Here is a 17,178-nt window from a genome sequence, read left to right as displayed (position 1 = left end):
TATCTGGGGCTTGTAGAGGCAAAAGAGGTTGATGGACTTCCCTGGTGTAGAATTCTTAGATATGAGTTGCTACATGGGTGTTGAGAACTGAACCTCAGTTCTCTAGAAAAGAAGTCAGTTCTCTTAACTGCTGAGCCATATCTCCAGCCTCCAAAACACATTATGATTACTTTCTAGTCTTAGGATCCAAGGAAAGATACCTAATTTTTCTAAGCTTCAGTAAATTTATTTAAAATACAGGCATAGCTTTCCTTTTTGCTGGGTGCCTGCTGCTTGCTGTCGAAATGGGCAAGTTCATGAAACCCGGGAAAGTGGTGTTGGTCCTGGCTAGGCGCTACTTCCGGATGCAAAGCCATCATCGTGAAGAACATTGATGATGGCACCTCCAACCGCCCTTACAGCCATGCCTTGGTGGCTGGAATTGACCGCTATCCCAGAAAAGTGACAGCCGCCATGGGCAAGAAGAAGATCACCAAGCGATCCAAGATCAAGTCCTTTGTGAAAGTTTATAACTACAATCACCTCATGCCCACAAGGTACTCTGTGGATATCCCCTTGGACAAAACTGCTATCAACAAGGATGTGTTCAGAGACTCAGCAATGAAACGCAAGGCCAGGCGGGAGGCCAAGGTCAAGTTCGCTTTTAGATGTATTTTTGTTTTCGTCATTAAAAAATGAAAAAATAAAATAAAAACATAAAATACAGGCATAATAATATTTCACACCTTTGTTAAAATTGTGCAAGACAACACACAAAAATGCTGAAGACAGTATTCAGTAAGCACTATTACATTATAAGCACTTATGGACATATAAAAGTCATACACATAACTAAACATAATTACTCTTTTCTACTATACTTTCAGAATATTCTATACAGCTCTGAGCGACCCAGAAAGAACGCTGTCTGTTCGTAAGTTTATATAAACTGGGACTAGGATGACAAGGCATACCACCTTCTTTTCTTAAAAAAAAAAAAAAAAAAAAAAAAAAAATCACTACATTCAGTTTAAGTGCATACATTTGCGCATGTGTGCACACACTGCAGCTGAGATGTAGAGATTAGAGAAAACCTGCATTTTCCTATTTTGTGGGGCTTGTGGATCAAAGGTCACCAGGTCTGGTGACAAGTGTCTTTATACTATGTCATCTTACTGGTTCTTATCACTTTTTCATTTATTTCACAAATTTACTCAGCCTTTATTATGGGTAGGCCACTGTACTTGGTGCTATTAATACAACATGAAACAATAGTGTTTTTTTTACCATACAGCTGCTGGGGTCAGTGGCAAATAAACCTAATTAACAAATCCACATGAAGTTATCAACTGTGATTATGTACAACAGGAATTATGAGGATAAAATGAGAGTATACAGGAACAATGACCTAATTCCCTAAGAAAGTTATTGAGACACTGTGTACTCTAGAATGCGCATAAACTCTCCCCATGAAGTCACTGAAAAGTATTACTAGTTGATATAGAAAAAAAATGACTTGGTATTTCTCGATTTCTTAGTTCCAACTTCTGTCATGGTCTTTTCTGGTGACAAGTGAGATGTGTGCATAGTGAAAAGAATTCTTACTCTCTGAAAATGGCAAACTAGGAAAGCTGAGGGGCAATGACCAGTGCCATGCTGTCCTCTAACATCTCCCTTTAAGGATACTACCTTGCTAATTAAATTACTGTTCACCATGAAAGGAGACGAATGGCTAAGGACAAGTAACTTTATCCAGCCTCAGGCAATGATTAGAGGAATTTGCAAAATTTTAGTCTCTGCGGCCATGTGTCATACTAACTTGTCTTTCCATTGTTTATATGAAAATATGCATAAAGCAGCCAGATGGGTCAACATTACAAAGTTGGAGTGGAACATTGTGACAGGTACCTGTACCCACCACATGGAAGGCTGAGACAGGAGGGTCACATGAGCTTTGGAGTTAAGATACCAGACTGAACAATATCAGGAGTCTTCAGAACTCACATGGTAGCTTACAACCATTTGTAACTCCAGTCCCAGGGATGCAATGCCCTCATCTGGTCTCCATAAACACGAGACACATACATAGTGCATAGACATACACAGAGGCAAAATACCTCTACACATAGAATACTCTTCTCCAAAAAATGGGATTAAAAAAATGGGTCAGTAGGTAAAGTAATGTATAGCTTGGGCAAATGGTTCCCAAGTTTGGAGAGTTTACCAAGTCCACTCTGTGTTTATACAAGCAGTAAGTGCTTCCACAAGCCTTCTTTCTTTTTGGAGCAGGTATAGCCTGCACAAGCTTTTCAGACCACATGCATGTGGTCTTGGTTAGGCCACTTTAGCTATCTGTTTCCCTGTATCTACATGGGATGGTCAAATTCTGCCTGGTCTGTTACCTTGTTGTTTCCTGTAACAATAACCTTGCTAGATTATCTGCCAATGAAACCTGTTGCTTTCTAACACCTCTGTGTGTGGATCCCACCCTCTCAAGCTGTGCTCTTGGGAAAAGAGTTCTCTTAAACATGACAGCAGAGCTAGCGGCCCTTATAGCTTGCCCAGAGAACAACTTAAAGGACCACAGACTTGGGAAGGGCAGCAGCTTCTGACTAAAATATCACAGACTTACTGATCTTAACAAAAATCAAAAGGTCTGCCTGAACATAGGCATCTCAATCTGTATCCTTTGGTCAATTTCCAAAGTATTTACAACAGTGGATTGGGTTTGGTTTTAAGAAAGGGACTCACTCTGTACCCCTGGCTGAACTTGAACTCATAGAGATCCACTAGCCTCTGCTCCTCAGGGGTTGGGATGAAAGGTATGTGCCACCCAGTTGTCTCCTTGCTTTAAAACAAGTTTTGTCCAGTTTATTAATGTCTTTTAGGGAGGTTATTTGGCAAGATCCTCAGTCAATCTAAAAAAGGTTTTCCTCATATGTACTTTTACAATTGTTTCTCTTCCTCTCCCCCATATTGTCCCAATAAACCAATAAAAAATATTAGAAAGCATCATTTACTGGACTTTTAATTTCCCACCAGACAGATACAGGTAATCCAATGATGAACCAGTTGATTTCCATTGAAGGAAAGGCTTCCAAAATTAGGACTGGAATGTAGTCCTCAACACTTTCAAGATTATTCACTGCGTGAGCATATTATGTCAGCTGGTTTTGTGTCAACTTGACACAAGCTAAAATTATCACAGAGGAAGAAGCCTCAATGAAGAAATGTCTTCATGGGATCAGGTTATAGGCAAGCCTTAGGGCATTTTCTTACTTGATGACAGGCCCAGCCCACTGTGAGTGGTGGGTGCAAATAAGCCCTTTCCTCCCAACTGTTGGTCATGGTGTTTCATCAGAGCAAAAATAACCCTAAAACACTACTACTTTTTACTCTTTAAAAATCTTTTAAAGGGCTGGAGAAATGGCTCAGTAGTTAAGAGCACTGGTTGCTCTTCCAGAGGTCCTAGGTTCAATTCCTAGCAACCACATGGAAACTCACACCTGTCTGTAACCCAAATTCCAGGACTTTGACAACCTTAAACTTATATGTAGGCAAAACACCAATAAACATAAAATAAAAATAAATTTTAAAAAATTTTATTAAGCCCAGGCAGTGGTGTCACATGTCTTTAATCCTAGCAGAGGCAGGCAGATTTCTTAAATTCAAGGCAGTTGCACAAAGAAACCTTGTCTTGGGAGATGGGAAAGGGGGGGTCACTATATTTTGCTTACTTTGTGGGTATATACATGTGTATGGGTGAACACCAGTTACATAGCATGTGTATGGAGGTCAGAGGAGTTGGCTCTTTCTACCATGTGGGTCCTGGGAATCAATCTCAGGTCCTTAGGTGACTTTTACCTGCTAAATCATCTCATGAGTCCCAAACATACTTCTCTAAAGATGAGGTAAAGTAGTTCCCCAAAGACAAGTTTAGGGACTAAATAAAAGAACTATACCCAGCAAAGACTGAAATCATCCTACCTGGGCTCGCTCCTCATCAAACTCCAGGCAACCCATACCATCCAATCTGTGGAGATCAATCCAGCCCTTCCATATAACACATACTCCATTCAGAATCATGGGGGCCTTCAAGTATACCTAAAAAACATAAAAAAGACTGGTGAAAACAAAAAAAAAGTTTTCTTCCTCAGGACATACATAAACAAGAGTGTGTGTGTGTGTGTGTGTGTGTGTGTGTGTGTGTTTTTAACTTTTATTTTCCTGTTGTAATTGTTGTCTCTTGGGGCTTACTGCCTGTCTGTTAACCTAGACCTAATCCTGGAAGCTTCTAGCATGAGTACAATCTTATCTAAACCTAGAATGTTCTTAGTCTCTCAGACTTGCTGCTGAATTAGCTTACCCCTTCTTAGGTCTTTCTGATCTCTGGCAGGCTAGTTCAACTTAGCTGTTCCAGCTCAAACTCCTCTCCAAGTTAACTGATTCAAACTGGCTTCTCTCAGCTTCTCCTGAATTGCTCTCCTTGGCTTCATACTAACTTTTGGCAGTATGTTCTGATCGTCAGGCTTCAGTCTTTATCTGTGTCTAGCTAGTCCTCTCTCTACAACTGTCCGGCAAAACTGCCTTCTCTCTCTTTCCTCTGTACTGCTCCTCATGCAGCTTTCCTTTGTTCTCTCTTCTCATGAGAGTTGGGCATATCCTATTCTGTCAAATCTGTCTCTTTTGTCACTCTGTCACTCAATTAGACATCACTTCCAAACCTGGGTGCTTCCTTCTACAAACTAACTTTACCTTCATAGTTTGGGATTAAAAGCATGTGTGAAGGGCTGAGCCACACTACGTTTTTTCTGTAAATGACACAATCTTGGGGGTTCACGGTGTGATAAAATATCATGCAACACATATGGAGGCTTTTTTCTAAATGTACATTTTGCACACCAGAAGAGGGCACTGGATTCAATAGGACTATAGTTATAGACAGTTGTATATTGGAGAAATATCCAAAAGGAACACTCTGGGATGCTGTAACATCTGGCATCACTGAAAAATGTAAAATATGTAATACACTTTATGCCATAAGTTTAAAAAAGTTATCAATAAACTTTATTTCTAATTTACTGAGTTAAACAATATCCATCCTATAAACCTTTTGCACTATCAGAAAATACCAACATCCTCACACAGAGGTGATCTGAAAGTTTCCAGTTTTATACTATCCTCTCTAAAGATAACCAATACAGTCCCCAAGTTTTCAAGTAAATAAATGACATCAGAGCAAGTCACTTTAGTAGAATTTCCAAACCCAGGCTTCCAATCACATTAATTCTCACATTGGCTGATTTTTCTTGATAAGGATTTAAATGTAAAGAATGGTTGTCAAGACAGATATTGTATGACACAGATATGAAACCAAGAGAGGAATTTATCATAGTCCTACAATCTTCTCTGCTCTAATGTCAAACTGTTATGATCTCACGATGGCTCTGAACTCAGAATCATTCTACTTCCACTTTAAATGCTGAGATTACATTTTAGAGTCACCATACCCACTAGGCTTGGTGGCACAGGTCTTTAGACCCAGTATTTGTGAGGCAAAGGCAGGTTAATCTACTTGAGTTTCAGGCTAGCCTGGGGCTACAAAGAGAAGTCCTGTCTCAAAAAACAACAACAAAAGCCAAACAAGAGAAAACAAAAGTAGTCAAGGAGAAGGGAATGGGAAAATGATGTGATTATATTATAATCTCAAATTTTAAATAATTGTAATAAAAACAATAATTAAAGTCTGTTTGTCTCTCTGTCTCTGTCTTTCTCAGAAAGAACAGCATGAAGCGCATGCTGGTCTTGAACTGATGATCTTCTTGTAATTATCTCTCAAGTATGGGGATTGTAGCCTTGTGTCCATCATACCTGACTACTTAATCTTTTTTCCTTTAAATTTTTTCTACCTCACTTACTACAAAATAAAAATCAGCATAAATTTAAATCATTCACTACCTTAAGTAAGATATTTAAAGTATAGAATAAAACTTCAATGAATTTTCAAAGCTACAAGTAATCGAACACATCTTCATAAGTGAGATTTTCATCTATGTACACAAATATGTTGTCACCAGACAAATCTAGTGCTTCATGAGCTAAAGCTGGCATCTTTATTACTTAACATGACAGAAAAATAGTAGGAACGTTTCTTTTAAGAGAAAAGCTGGGGGCTGGAGAGATGACTCAGCGATTAAGAGCACTGACTGCCCTTCCCAAGATCCTGAGTTCAATTCCCAGCAACCACATGGTGGCTCACAACCATCTATAATGAGATCTGATGCCCTCTTCTGGTGTGTCTGAAGACAGCAACAGTGTGTGTGTGTGTGTGTGTGTGTGTGTGTGTGTGTGTGTGTGTGTGTGTTACACCCAATATCTATATCTATATCTATCCATCCATCCAAATTAAGTGGTCTCCTGAGCAAAGTTTTAGACTTTTTGTTTTCAGAGATACGTATTAAAAACTGTCAGTTTATAAACAATAGAAAAGTTACTCCCCGAGTAGTGGTAACATAAAACTACAGGTTTTAGGCCTTTATGTTACATATGTACATTTTTCTCCTTATGCTAAACAACTTCTTTTAAAAATAAAAGTTCAATAAACTATGTTGGACCAATCTCTATTTAAAAAAGAAAGAAGATCTTTAAAAACATAAGGTTCTATTCCTCCTCCCACTGGAGCAAGAGAAACAGTCTAAGGTTATAGTTACAACCGTCTAACCACATATTTCCTTTTGTTCTGATAAGTGCTCATTTCTTTCCATATTATAAATTTATTTACTTATTTATTTATTTATCCTTTTTTGAGACACAGGTTGGCCACTAAGTAGCTGAGTGACCTTGAACTTTTTCTTCATTCAACTTCTCTGTGCTGGTAACCACAACTACATACCATTGAGTCCAGCCACATTTACTCTATCAGTGTGCACCTTTAGTCAAGTGACAATACTCACCTCCTGTGCAACACCCCAGAGAAATCTAAGTACAATATCCCACTATACTCTACATCAAAGGACTTGACTTACCATACCTCCAGTGAGGACTTTGATCCTTAGAGCACATGGTAGAGAGTGCAACATTCACTACCAAAGCCTCTAGTATGCTAACTCCTGATACAAACCATGGGTAATTCTTCTCATGTAATAGCTGAGCAAAAGTCAACTTCATGCTACTTTTAAACCACATTTGTGTTCTTCACAAATGGTTTATATTTTTTAAAATTGCAGATTCTACAATTTTTTGCTTATTCATATTAACATTTACAGTAAAAAATATTTCCTTTATGTAATTCACTTTTTAAAGCTTGTCTTTTATTTCTTTATAAATCTTTCATGAAAAGGAGACCACCATTAATATGTTTTGGGAAATTTCTAAATGGCTTTAGAAAATGGATACATTTGTTATGAAGAATAATGTTTGGACTTCTAATTTAAAATAACATTTGATGATCCTGGTGATTTACTTAAAGTTCACATTGAAATAAACAGTTTTGTGTTCAAAGTAATATTCAAAGTAAATGTTTGGTGTTTTTATACTCATGAATAGCAGGCTTCAAAGTCTGAAGAAAATATACCGCTGTCTCTTAACAGCTGGTATTTTGTAACGTTAATTTAATAATGTCATTTAAACACAAAGGCATTGTTTCACTGAAAATGATGCCTTATTTCAATCTTTGAAAAGAAATGTTATTGTATGTCCCAAAATGAAGCTCAATTGTCCAGGAAAAAATTATGTTATAGAAAATGGATTCCACAAAGTCTTAACAAACTGATTTATAGATGCAGCAAATCACAGGACGCAACAAAACAGCTTATCTTTCTAAAAAGTTAAATACTGCAGAATGAGATTTCACAGGTTTAAAAGTGACTCATTTTTAAAAAGGTAAAATGTGGTTTAGCAGAGTTTAACTCAAGAGCTAAACATCAGTATTTTTGATGTCATGTTTAATCCAAATTATATAAATTATTTTATTTTCAACTTATAGCTTCAAATTTTCTAACATTCAAGCCAGAAAAGAAGTTCAATAAAATATGCTTGTATTATCCAACTCTATTATTAATATAGGGGTATATTATTTGGTCATAAAAAGGAAATGAATGCAGGACATGATGATGGCACATGCCTCTAGTTCCAGCACTTACTTGAAAGGCCAGAGTAGAAGGACCAGTACAAACTCAAGGTCAGCCTGTGCTATACAAGATGACTGTCAATTAAACCAAACCCATCATCACAGACGCCAGCAAAACAAAAACTCAAACAACAAAAGTCACGTATTGCTTCTATAACACAGATGAACCCAATATTATACTAAGTGATAAGCAGAAAAAAAAGTCAAAATTATTAAATCACTTATAGTAGACAAATCTAGAGAGAAAAGAAATAGAAGATTTCAATTTTCTAAGAGATCTGGGCTAATATAATAAATATGGTGATCACTAACACTATGGGTTCAAATCTGGAAGAAGGAAGAAAGATTCCTTGAGGAATAAGTTGGAAATTGGGACCAATAAAGAACTCTAATAAAGTCCAGCTTTTCAATCTGCACAGAAGAAAACAGTGCAGAGCAGACTATGAATAGCAAAGCTAAGCAAATGAAAACACATTCTATCTTAGGTTGACGTTTCCCTTAGTTAGGTGTCTTATGCAGCTCAATATTACAGGACATCAGGTCCCTCAAGTTTTTAGTACTACCTTTATTTATATTAAGATTTTTGTCATAAACACAACCCTTTGATCTTTTTCAGACCAGGTCTAATTATACAGCTTTACAGGCCTGGTGCTCACTACTTGCTAGTGCCCAGGCTAACCTCAAACTCAAGCTTCCTGTCTTAGCCTCTGGAGTTCAGGGACTACAGATCTACTACCATACCTGGATAACAGATTCATTTTATTTTACTCAGACAGGGTCTCACATGTGGCTCTGGCTGGCCTGGAATTTGTAACTAGATCAGGCTGGCTTCAAACTCAGAGATTCACATGCCTCTGTCTCCCAAATTTAGGAATTAGTGTTCAGAAAACCCAGAAGGTGGTTTGAATTTATAGGTTCATTTCAGTAAGACCAGACACTTTGTAAAATTCTGAGTAATTACTTACTTTTGAATCCAGGTGTTTTTTTTCCCCTAAAGAATTTATTGCTTCATTAGATTCTCAAAAGGGTATGCAAAGGAAAACAGCATTCAGTATGATGGTAAAAACTGCTAATCCTCCTTCATAGACAGACACCAAGATCTTTGTAGTACAGAATATAAGATGGTAAGTACTTTCTCCCAGTAAATGGACAGAGAGAACAGAGGGAGGGGGAGGGTTATTTTTGTTACTGGAGATCAAACCTAAAGCTTTGTGTGTGCTAGTATGACCACAGAACAAGATCCCTAACCTCAAACTTCTTTTAACTGCACCCTCTCTTCTTAAATAGCTAGTAAACTTGCGTTCTGAAATTTAAGTGTCAGAAGAAAGGTATAAGGAAATCCAATCAACTTCTCATTTATTAGCTTGTACAATAATATTTCCTTCTTTGAGGGTCTTGAGGCTGCTTATTCTAAGAATAAGCAATTTGGAAGCAGCAGTGGTACCTTCAGCTCAGCTGTCTGTCCTCTACTATGCTGATCCCATTTTAGGAAAGAGCAGTTTCTAGCTACAATCCCAAAACTGTACATTGATAGTTTATTATATTTTTATAGAAATAATAGAATAAAAGGGTAGATTATTTAATCTACTTCTAAACCAAAGAACAAACCAAATATTTTATGTTTGGTATAAACTGTATATTGATACAGGTTAATGCTATATTGTTATAATATATTCTGTATATATGTTTCAGCTCTCATTTAAGGTATTGTATCTATGTGTTCTTAAAAATGCACTGTTAATTCTAGTCCTTTTGAAGGCTGGTGTTACAGACTGTTTAGGATAATTAAATAACACAAGCTAGTAGCCAGTCAATCAAACTCATGGTCATGTTAGATACTAGTTTAGTTACAGAAATGTGTTTCCTAGTTTAAACAGATAGTAAATAGTTAGAAACAATGTTTGCCTATTCAGATATACTATAAATATAAACAGATGGTCTTCAATAACCTCAGATTGACAAAATGTGGCATTTTAATGTTTTATGTTTAAAAAAAGGGATTTTTTTGACAATGGGATATGTCTAGTTCCTAGGTAGCTGAGGTGAAGCAAACTGAAAGTAGAAAAGCTATGACTGAAAGAATTTCCATGTTTTAAGTTATTCTAAAGATAATTTTGTGATAAGTAAAGCAGCATAATTGTCGATTTACAAATACACAATGCACATTAGTAATTGAGTAACAAACCAATATGTACAGAAACCAACCTCAAAGCTATTGACAAAAGCAAGCAAAGCTTCATTCTTAAAAAAAAAAAAAAAAACAAAAAAACAGGGGTTGAGGATTTAGCTCAGTGGTAGAGCGCTTGCCTAGGAAGCGCAAGGCCCTGGGTTCGATCCCCAGCTCCGAAAAAAAAGAACAAAGAAAAACAAAACAAACAAACAAAAAAAGATAATCTTTTAATTGAGGAGTATTTCATTTCTCTATAATAAACAGATAAGGGGGGGGGGGGGGATGGTGGCACAGGCCTCTAATCCCAACATTCAGGAAGGAGAAGCAGGTTTGGCTGTGAGTTTGAGGCCAGCCTGGTCTACGACTAGCCTGATCTATAACTAGCCTGGTTTACAATGAGTTCCAAGAAAGTCAGGACTACCAAGAAACCCTAATTAAAAAAATAAACCAAAAAAACAAACCAACAAATAGTTAACATTCAAAATGTTTCTTTCTGAGCCTAGTCTATAAACTGAAATGCCAGGGAAACATTAAAAGAAAATGAATACCCCTTAGTTTATGAATATTTAAAAATCTTAAAAATTATTAAGTATACTGGTGCTTTGCCTACATGTATGTCTGTGTACCAATTTTTCTTGCCTGGTGTCCTAAAGGCCAGAAAAGCAAAGGCACATCCATTGGATCTGCTGAACTGGGGTTAGGAATGGTTTTGAATTGCCCTGGGGTGCTAGGGATAAAACCAGAGTCCTTTGAAACAGTTGCTGGTGCTCTTAACCATTAAGTCATTTCTCCAAGCTCCCATAATAAATATTTAAATACTTATTAATAAAAGAGCAAGAAAAAGGCTCTTAGCTTCCTTGTACTAACATTTCCAAACTATTTATTTTTAGTTGTTATTGTTTATTTGAGGTTTCTGTTTTTGAGACAGGGTCTCACTATGTAGCTCAGTGTGGCTGGAACTCCTAGTCTTAACTTCCTAAAAACTGGGATTATATGTGTGTACTGTCTATAATGCCTGGCCTTCAAAACTTTTCACTTAGCACCAGATTCCTCACATTTTATAATCAATGAAAGTATCTCCTTTAGTAAAATTAGAGAGATCAAAGTAAGTAAAATGTGTGAAACACAGAGCACCACAGCAACACTGCTAACATACACATTCCCACCAATGCCAATGCTCTACCTGGCAGGCATTTCCTAAGGCAAAGAGCTAGCTCCCTACCCACCCCCACCTAGACAATGAACAGTTGTTCTACCCACAAAATAATGAATCATCAGACAAGCTAGCTGAAATGATAGACTGGCCAAAAGCACCCAGGAAAACAAGATCCCACTGACGAACTATGTGCCTTGCTGCCCAGCTGCAACCATTTCTGTGAACTAGTTCACAGATTCCTCTCTAAAACTTTCCTGAGTCATGCTCCATTAGCCGCATGGTCCTTTCTGATCGTTAAGTGCAGTCAGTCACGGTCAGATAGTCACTACAGTCATTCATTCACATTTATACTTGCCTCCGAAATAACTGGGTTGCATGTAGGATCTCTTATAGTGATCTGATGCAGGATATAAACCTACTTCATATAGTTCAAATGGCAAACCATAAAATAGAAAACTAGAAAATATTTTTGAAACTTGTATGTCCACACATTTAAACACATATTCAATAATATTAGTATGCTGCTGGGAACAGTGGCAAGAAAATGTAAGCCTAGTACTTGCACTAAAGTAGAAGGACTGAGTTTGAGATCAGCCCGAGCTGTAATAAGAACCTATCTCAAAAAAGAAAAAAATTCTATGTTAACTGACCTCAGACTTCTACACAAGAGCTGGGCACAGTGAAATCCCAGCACTTGGGACAAAGCAAGAAGATCAGGAGGGTCATCCTGTACTTCTTGGCTAGTTCAATGCCAGTCTGGGCTACATTAGGACTGAGTTTCACACCTCTGCGACCAATAACATGAGCTCTGTATACTTCTTTACATAATAAAGCTTGTACTAACATGTCAGTATTATGCTTTCTATACACTTTTTACTTGCTTTCACTGTATGCTTCTGAGTTAGAACTCAGAAGGTGGGCAGGCCCAACAGCGCTGCTAACCAATAGCCCTTAAACATCTGCAACAGAGCCGAGATTCATCCAGCTTTTCCTCTTCTAAGAACTTCATCTGAAAATGACAGCCCTTTTCCACACCTTTGTTCCCTCTAAAAATACTCATGATTGGTTCCTCCTGTGAGCCATCAGTACATATTTATGTCCTAGCCATACCCAGATTGTGGGATATATATAGTTTTTAAGTTGAAAATACTAGTCAAAGTTGAAATTTGCTAAGATGGCTCACTGGTGAGAGCAACTGCTGCAATTCCTAGAATCCACATGGTGGAAGAAAGAGAACCTATGCCCACAGCTGCCTTGTGACAGACAGACAGACGCACGCACGCATACACACACAAAATGTTACAAATCAAGAAGGAAGGAAAATAAGAGGCAATATAATATATCTTAGAACAGAGGAACTTACTCAAAAATTTAATTCTTCATCTATTAGATCAAATTCTGTTAAAAATTGCTTTATTTTATCTTCTTATGAGTTAAAGCTAAGCATGGTCAAGCCTATACTACCCAGCATTTGAAAGGCTAAGATAAAAGGATCAGAAATACCTATGACAAGCATGGTGCCTTTAGTCCTGGCACTTTGGAGGCAGAGGCAGATAGGAGTTCTGTAAGTAGGAAGCCAGCTTGGTCTCACTTAGTGAGACCCTGTCTCAAAAAAAAAAAAAAAAAAAAAAAAAAAAAAAAAAAAAAAAGAAAAAAAAAAAAAGGGTAGGACCATACTAAAATTATTCTTTTAGAGAAGAGTTTCTCTCTTCCTGAATCCAGTACAGGAATACAATGGTCAATTTCCGTAGGGTGGAAAAATGGGTTAATGAACAGTAAAACAATAAAGTTCATTTTTTGAAATCAGTTTTCATGCTTGTTAGACTAACTGGATCATACAATTACCATATATAGTCATTTAATCAAAACCCCAGTGAAGCTTTATAAAACACAGATTACATGGGGAAGAAACCATTGTAACCTCTCAAGACTATTAATTATGGTCAACCAAAATCATCTGCATTCATCTGAAATAAAATATAATTGGAAATATGACCTAAGAGGAAAGAGCAAAGAAATTGAGCCAAGTCTATAAAATTTCAATTTAGGAATGATTTAAGTTCTGATAAGCTGCCTTTTCCTAGCTGTCATCTGACAGCTTAGGTAAAGGAAGCAGCGTAAAGAAGAATTAAAGGGGTTGGGGATTTAACTCACTGGTAGAGTGCTTGCCTAGCAAGCGCAAGGCCCTGGGTTCGGTCCCCAGCTCCGAATAAAAGAAAAAAAGAAAAAAAAAAAAAGAATTAAAAGCATCTTGGTTACAAAGGTTTATAACCGCCAGGATGGACTACTTGGGGAAGATGAAGTGTTCCAGCAGCATTGCATGCCTACCTGAAATGAACTTACCCAAGTCATCCTACATCATTAACTATGATTCAGCTGCAATTTACCCTACAGAACCATCTAATAGCCTAGCTTTGGAGAAAGGTTTGCAATTGAAGATGCATTTTCAGTGCTTAGCATACTGGCTCAAGCCTACAATCCATATACTTGGGAGGTAGAAGCAAAACAAACGACAGTTCAAAGCAAGCCTGTGCTACAGGAGACTAGTCTCAAAACAATTCAAATTTCAAAATATATTTGTCATATATTCTGATACTTCATTTAATCCTCACATGAGGAATATTCTGCTTACCACTTTAGAATAAGCAAGCAGTTTGTGATCAGCTTTGACTCTACCTTTCCACTATACTGTATTTTAAACCTTTCCTGAAAGACACTAAGAGCTGGGGTAAGGGCTGGGAACATAGTTAGTGGCAGAGTACTGAGTAACTCATTCAAGGCCCTGGGTTCCATGTCCGGCACCATCTAAAGCCAACAAAACCAACAGCATGCCAAATACAGACAGTTCAACTAGACAACTGTTTCAATGGGGCTGGAGGGACAGCTCAGTAGTTAAAGAGAACTGGCTATTTTCCAAAGGACAAGGTTCTGTCCCCAGGACCCACGTGCAGACAAGTTCATAATCCTCTCTCCTCTAGTCCCTGGGAATCCAATGTCCTCTTTTGGCCTCTTCATGGGTACTGGGCACAGACATACTTACAAAGCAGGCAAAACACCCATATACAATTTTCTTTTTATGTTTCAAGGCCAGCCTGGTTCATATAATGAGTTCCAGGCAGTCCGAACTATATACTTAGACCCTGTTCTCCCAAAAAAAGTTTCAAGTACTTCAAAACAAAAATATGTAATACTATGCTCTAACTAGATCTCACACAAAGTACTCATTTATAGGTAACAGTCACTAACAGACCTTACTTATTAAAGACACTTGGTATGAATTTTTTTTTAAATAAAAATAAATGAAAACAAAAGCTGCTAGGTTTGAGGGGAAAACCGAGTGTGTGTGTGTGTGTGTGTGTGTGTGTGTGTGTGTGTGTGTGTGTGTGGTGTGGTGGTGGTGGTGTTGAACCTAGGGCTCACAGTGCTAGGCAAGAGCTCTACAGCAGATTTACATTTCCAGCCCTCTTTTTGCCTTTTATTTTGAAATAAAGTCTCCTTAAGTTGCTGAGGCTATCCTTGTACACACTCTATAAGTCAGGAAGGCCTTGAACTTTTGATCCTCCTACTTGGCTTCCTGAGAAGCTGGGATTATAGACCTGTGCCAATAGGCCTAGGTAAAAATACTCCTGCTATCACAAAAGCCAAAGAATGAATAAAAGGGGCTATTTTCTGAAGCCATTTCCTTAAATCACAAAACTACCATTTTAAAAGAATTATTTATTTTTCTTTATTAACATTGTAAGCTGTTCTGAATACACTAAATTTAAGAATTATTATTGTGGCTGGACTCCTACATGGCCAATGAGTCCATCATCCTGCATTCATACCCAAGAGTAATAATGCCCTAGACTTAGTGACTAGCTGCTAATAAACCGAACGAGACACAAATGATTGGAGAAGTGTCATAAAAAGCATGGTGACTTCATTAATTTTCTCTGAATAGAGAAGCATTCCAGAGAAGTTTGGAAATAGAAGTCATATGAGCTTAGAAGTATTTCCTTTGGCTCTAGACAAGTCTTCAGAGACTATCCAGCCCTATCTAACAGTTTGTAGCCTCAAGAGAGACCTTGACCTAGAACCACACAGCTACAACAATCCCAGATTTGTGAAAAGGAGAGTGGTTGAAATATTATATTAATCATAAAGGCATTCATATGTACACAAACATTTGTTAAAGTGAAAACTATGCCATTAAACTAGGAGCATTTTATTATATTTAAACTGCATTTCAATCATGTTGACCTTTTTCCAACTCTTAAGATAAACAGATGAAGAGTTACTTTAAAAAGCAGTCTGCTAAACTCTGGGAGTTCAGGATAGGAAGTAAGGAAACTGAAGCTGTAAAAACAAGCAACCATCATAAATCCACATGTTGTAAATTAAGTAAACCTGCTCCTTACTCCATCTGAACACAGCCTTTCCCATCTCAGACCATGGTACCCATATTTCTAGTTGTTCTAGCCAAAGAGGTGGAGCTGTCCTTAGCACTCTCTTTCCCACCCACTACATCCAATCCATAAACAAATTCAGATGGTTTTATTTCAGAACACATTCACCTCTCACTACACCTCTACTGCTTTGCCAAGATTACTTCAATAACCAAACTGGTTTCCCTACTTCACTTTGGCCCTTACAGTCTAAAATGCTGAGTGAGCCTGTCAAAAGCTAACACAAACCATATCATTCATCTGCAAAGAACCCTGAAACCACTCTCCATTTCATTCAGAATAAAAGTCCATGTCTAGCCAGATGTAATGGTTCACACATTTTACCCAGTATACTGGAAGTTGAGGGAAGAGTATCAGAAGTTCAAGACCAGATTCAACTATGTAGCAAAATCAAGATCAGTCTGACCTATGTGAGACCCTGACTTTAAAAACTAAAACAAATAAAACAGGAGAAATTAAAAAATAAAAGTAAAAAAAAAAAAACACAAAAAAACACAAAACAACAACAACCACCAGCACCTTTGGGTAGATGAGACAGCTTAGTAGGCAAAAGCACTTGCTGCCAAGCCTGATAACCCTAATTCAATCCCCAGGACTGACACATAAAACAGATTCCTACGAGGTATCCTTCCACCTGTGTACACTCACATGCATAGACACAAATAAAAATATAATAACATCTTCCCTAAAAAAAAAATCTATAATTCAGTCTGTAGTGATGTACACCTTTATCCCAGCACTCAGGAGGCAGAGGCAGACTGAGGCAGGCAGATCTCTGAGTTCAAGGCCAGCTTCGTCTACAGAGTGAGTTTCGGGACAGCCAGGGAAACAGAGAAACTTCTCAAAAAATAAAACAACAGGGGTTGGGGATTTAGCTCAGTGGTAGAGTGCTTGCCTAGCAAGCGCAAGGCCCTAGGTTCGGTCCCCAGCTCCGAAAAAAGAAGAAAAGAAAAGAAAAAACAAACAAACAAACAAACAACAAACCAGCTCCTTGTTTTATTTCCCTTATCTCATCTCCTACTCCCATCCTAGCCTAACTAGCCATACTGGCCTATTTGCTGTTTATATAAAATATAGTGTGTGCTCCCACTCTGGGACCTTTACAATGGTAAAGGACCTTTTTCCTTATCTAGAACATTTCCCCCTAGATGCCTAAATGGCACAACACTTCCTAATCTTCTCTAGGGTTTGCCCAAATAACAGCTTCTCTCCCAACAACACCACCTATTTATAATTACAAATATTCCTGGTTACTTATCAGTCAAGAGAAATAAAAGTTTAGGAGGTAACTAGGTTA

The 17,178-nt window shown here is 37.6% G+C and overlaps 1 protein-coding gene and 1 pseudogene across 2 annotated transcripts in view; one reads left to right on the top strand and one right to left on the bottom strand.

The window, feature by feature from the left end:
• Cbfb (core-binding factor subunit beta) overlaps positions 1 to 17,178 on the bottom strand; it is a 43,218-nt gene that overhangs the window by 15,716 nt on the left and 10,324 nt on the right. For both annotated transcript variants that reach the window (XM_032887564.1, XM_032887563.1), the window contains exon 4: positions 3,967 to 4,083. In XM_032887564.1, coding sequence (XP_032743455.1) covers positions 3,967 to 4,083 — 117 coding nt within the window. The remainder of the gene's footprint in view (positions 1 to 3,966; positions 4,084 to 17,178) is intronic.
• Positions 285 to 981, top strand: LOC116886191 (annotated as a pseudogene).

Source organism: Rattus rattus, chromosome 17, assembly GCF_011064425.1.
Source record: "Rattus rattus isolate New Zealand chromosome 17, Rrattus_CSIRO_v1, whole genome shotgun sequence".
Lineage (NCBI taxonomy): Eukaryota > Metazoa > Chordata > Mammalia > Rodentia > Muridae > Rattus > Rattus rattus.
Note: the sequence above shows the minus strand (reverse complement) of the source record. Positions and strands in the feature narration are given on the sequence as shown.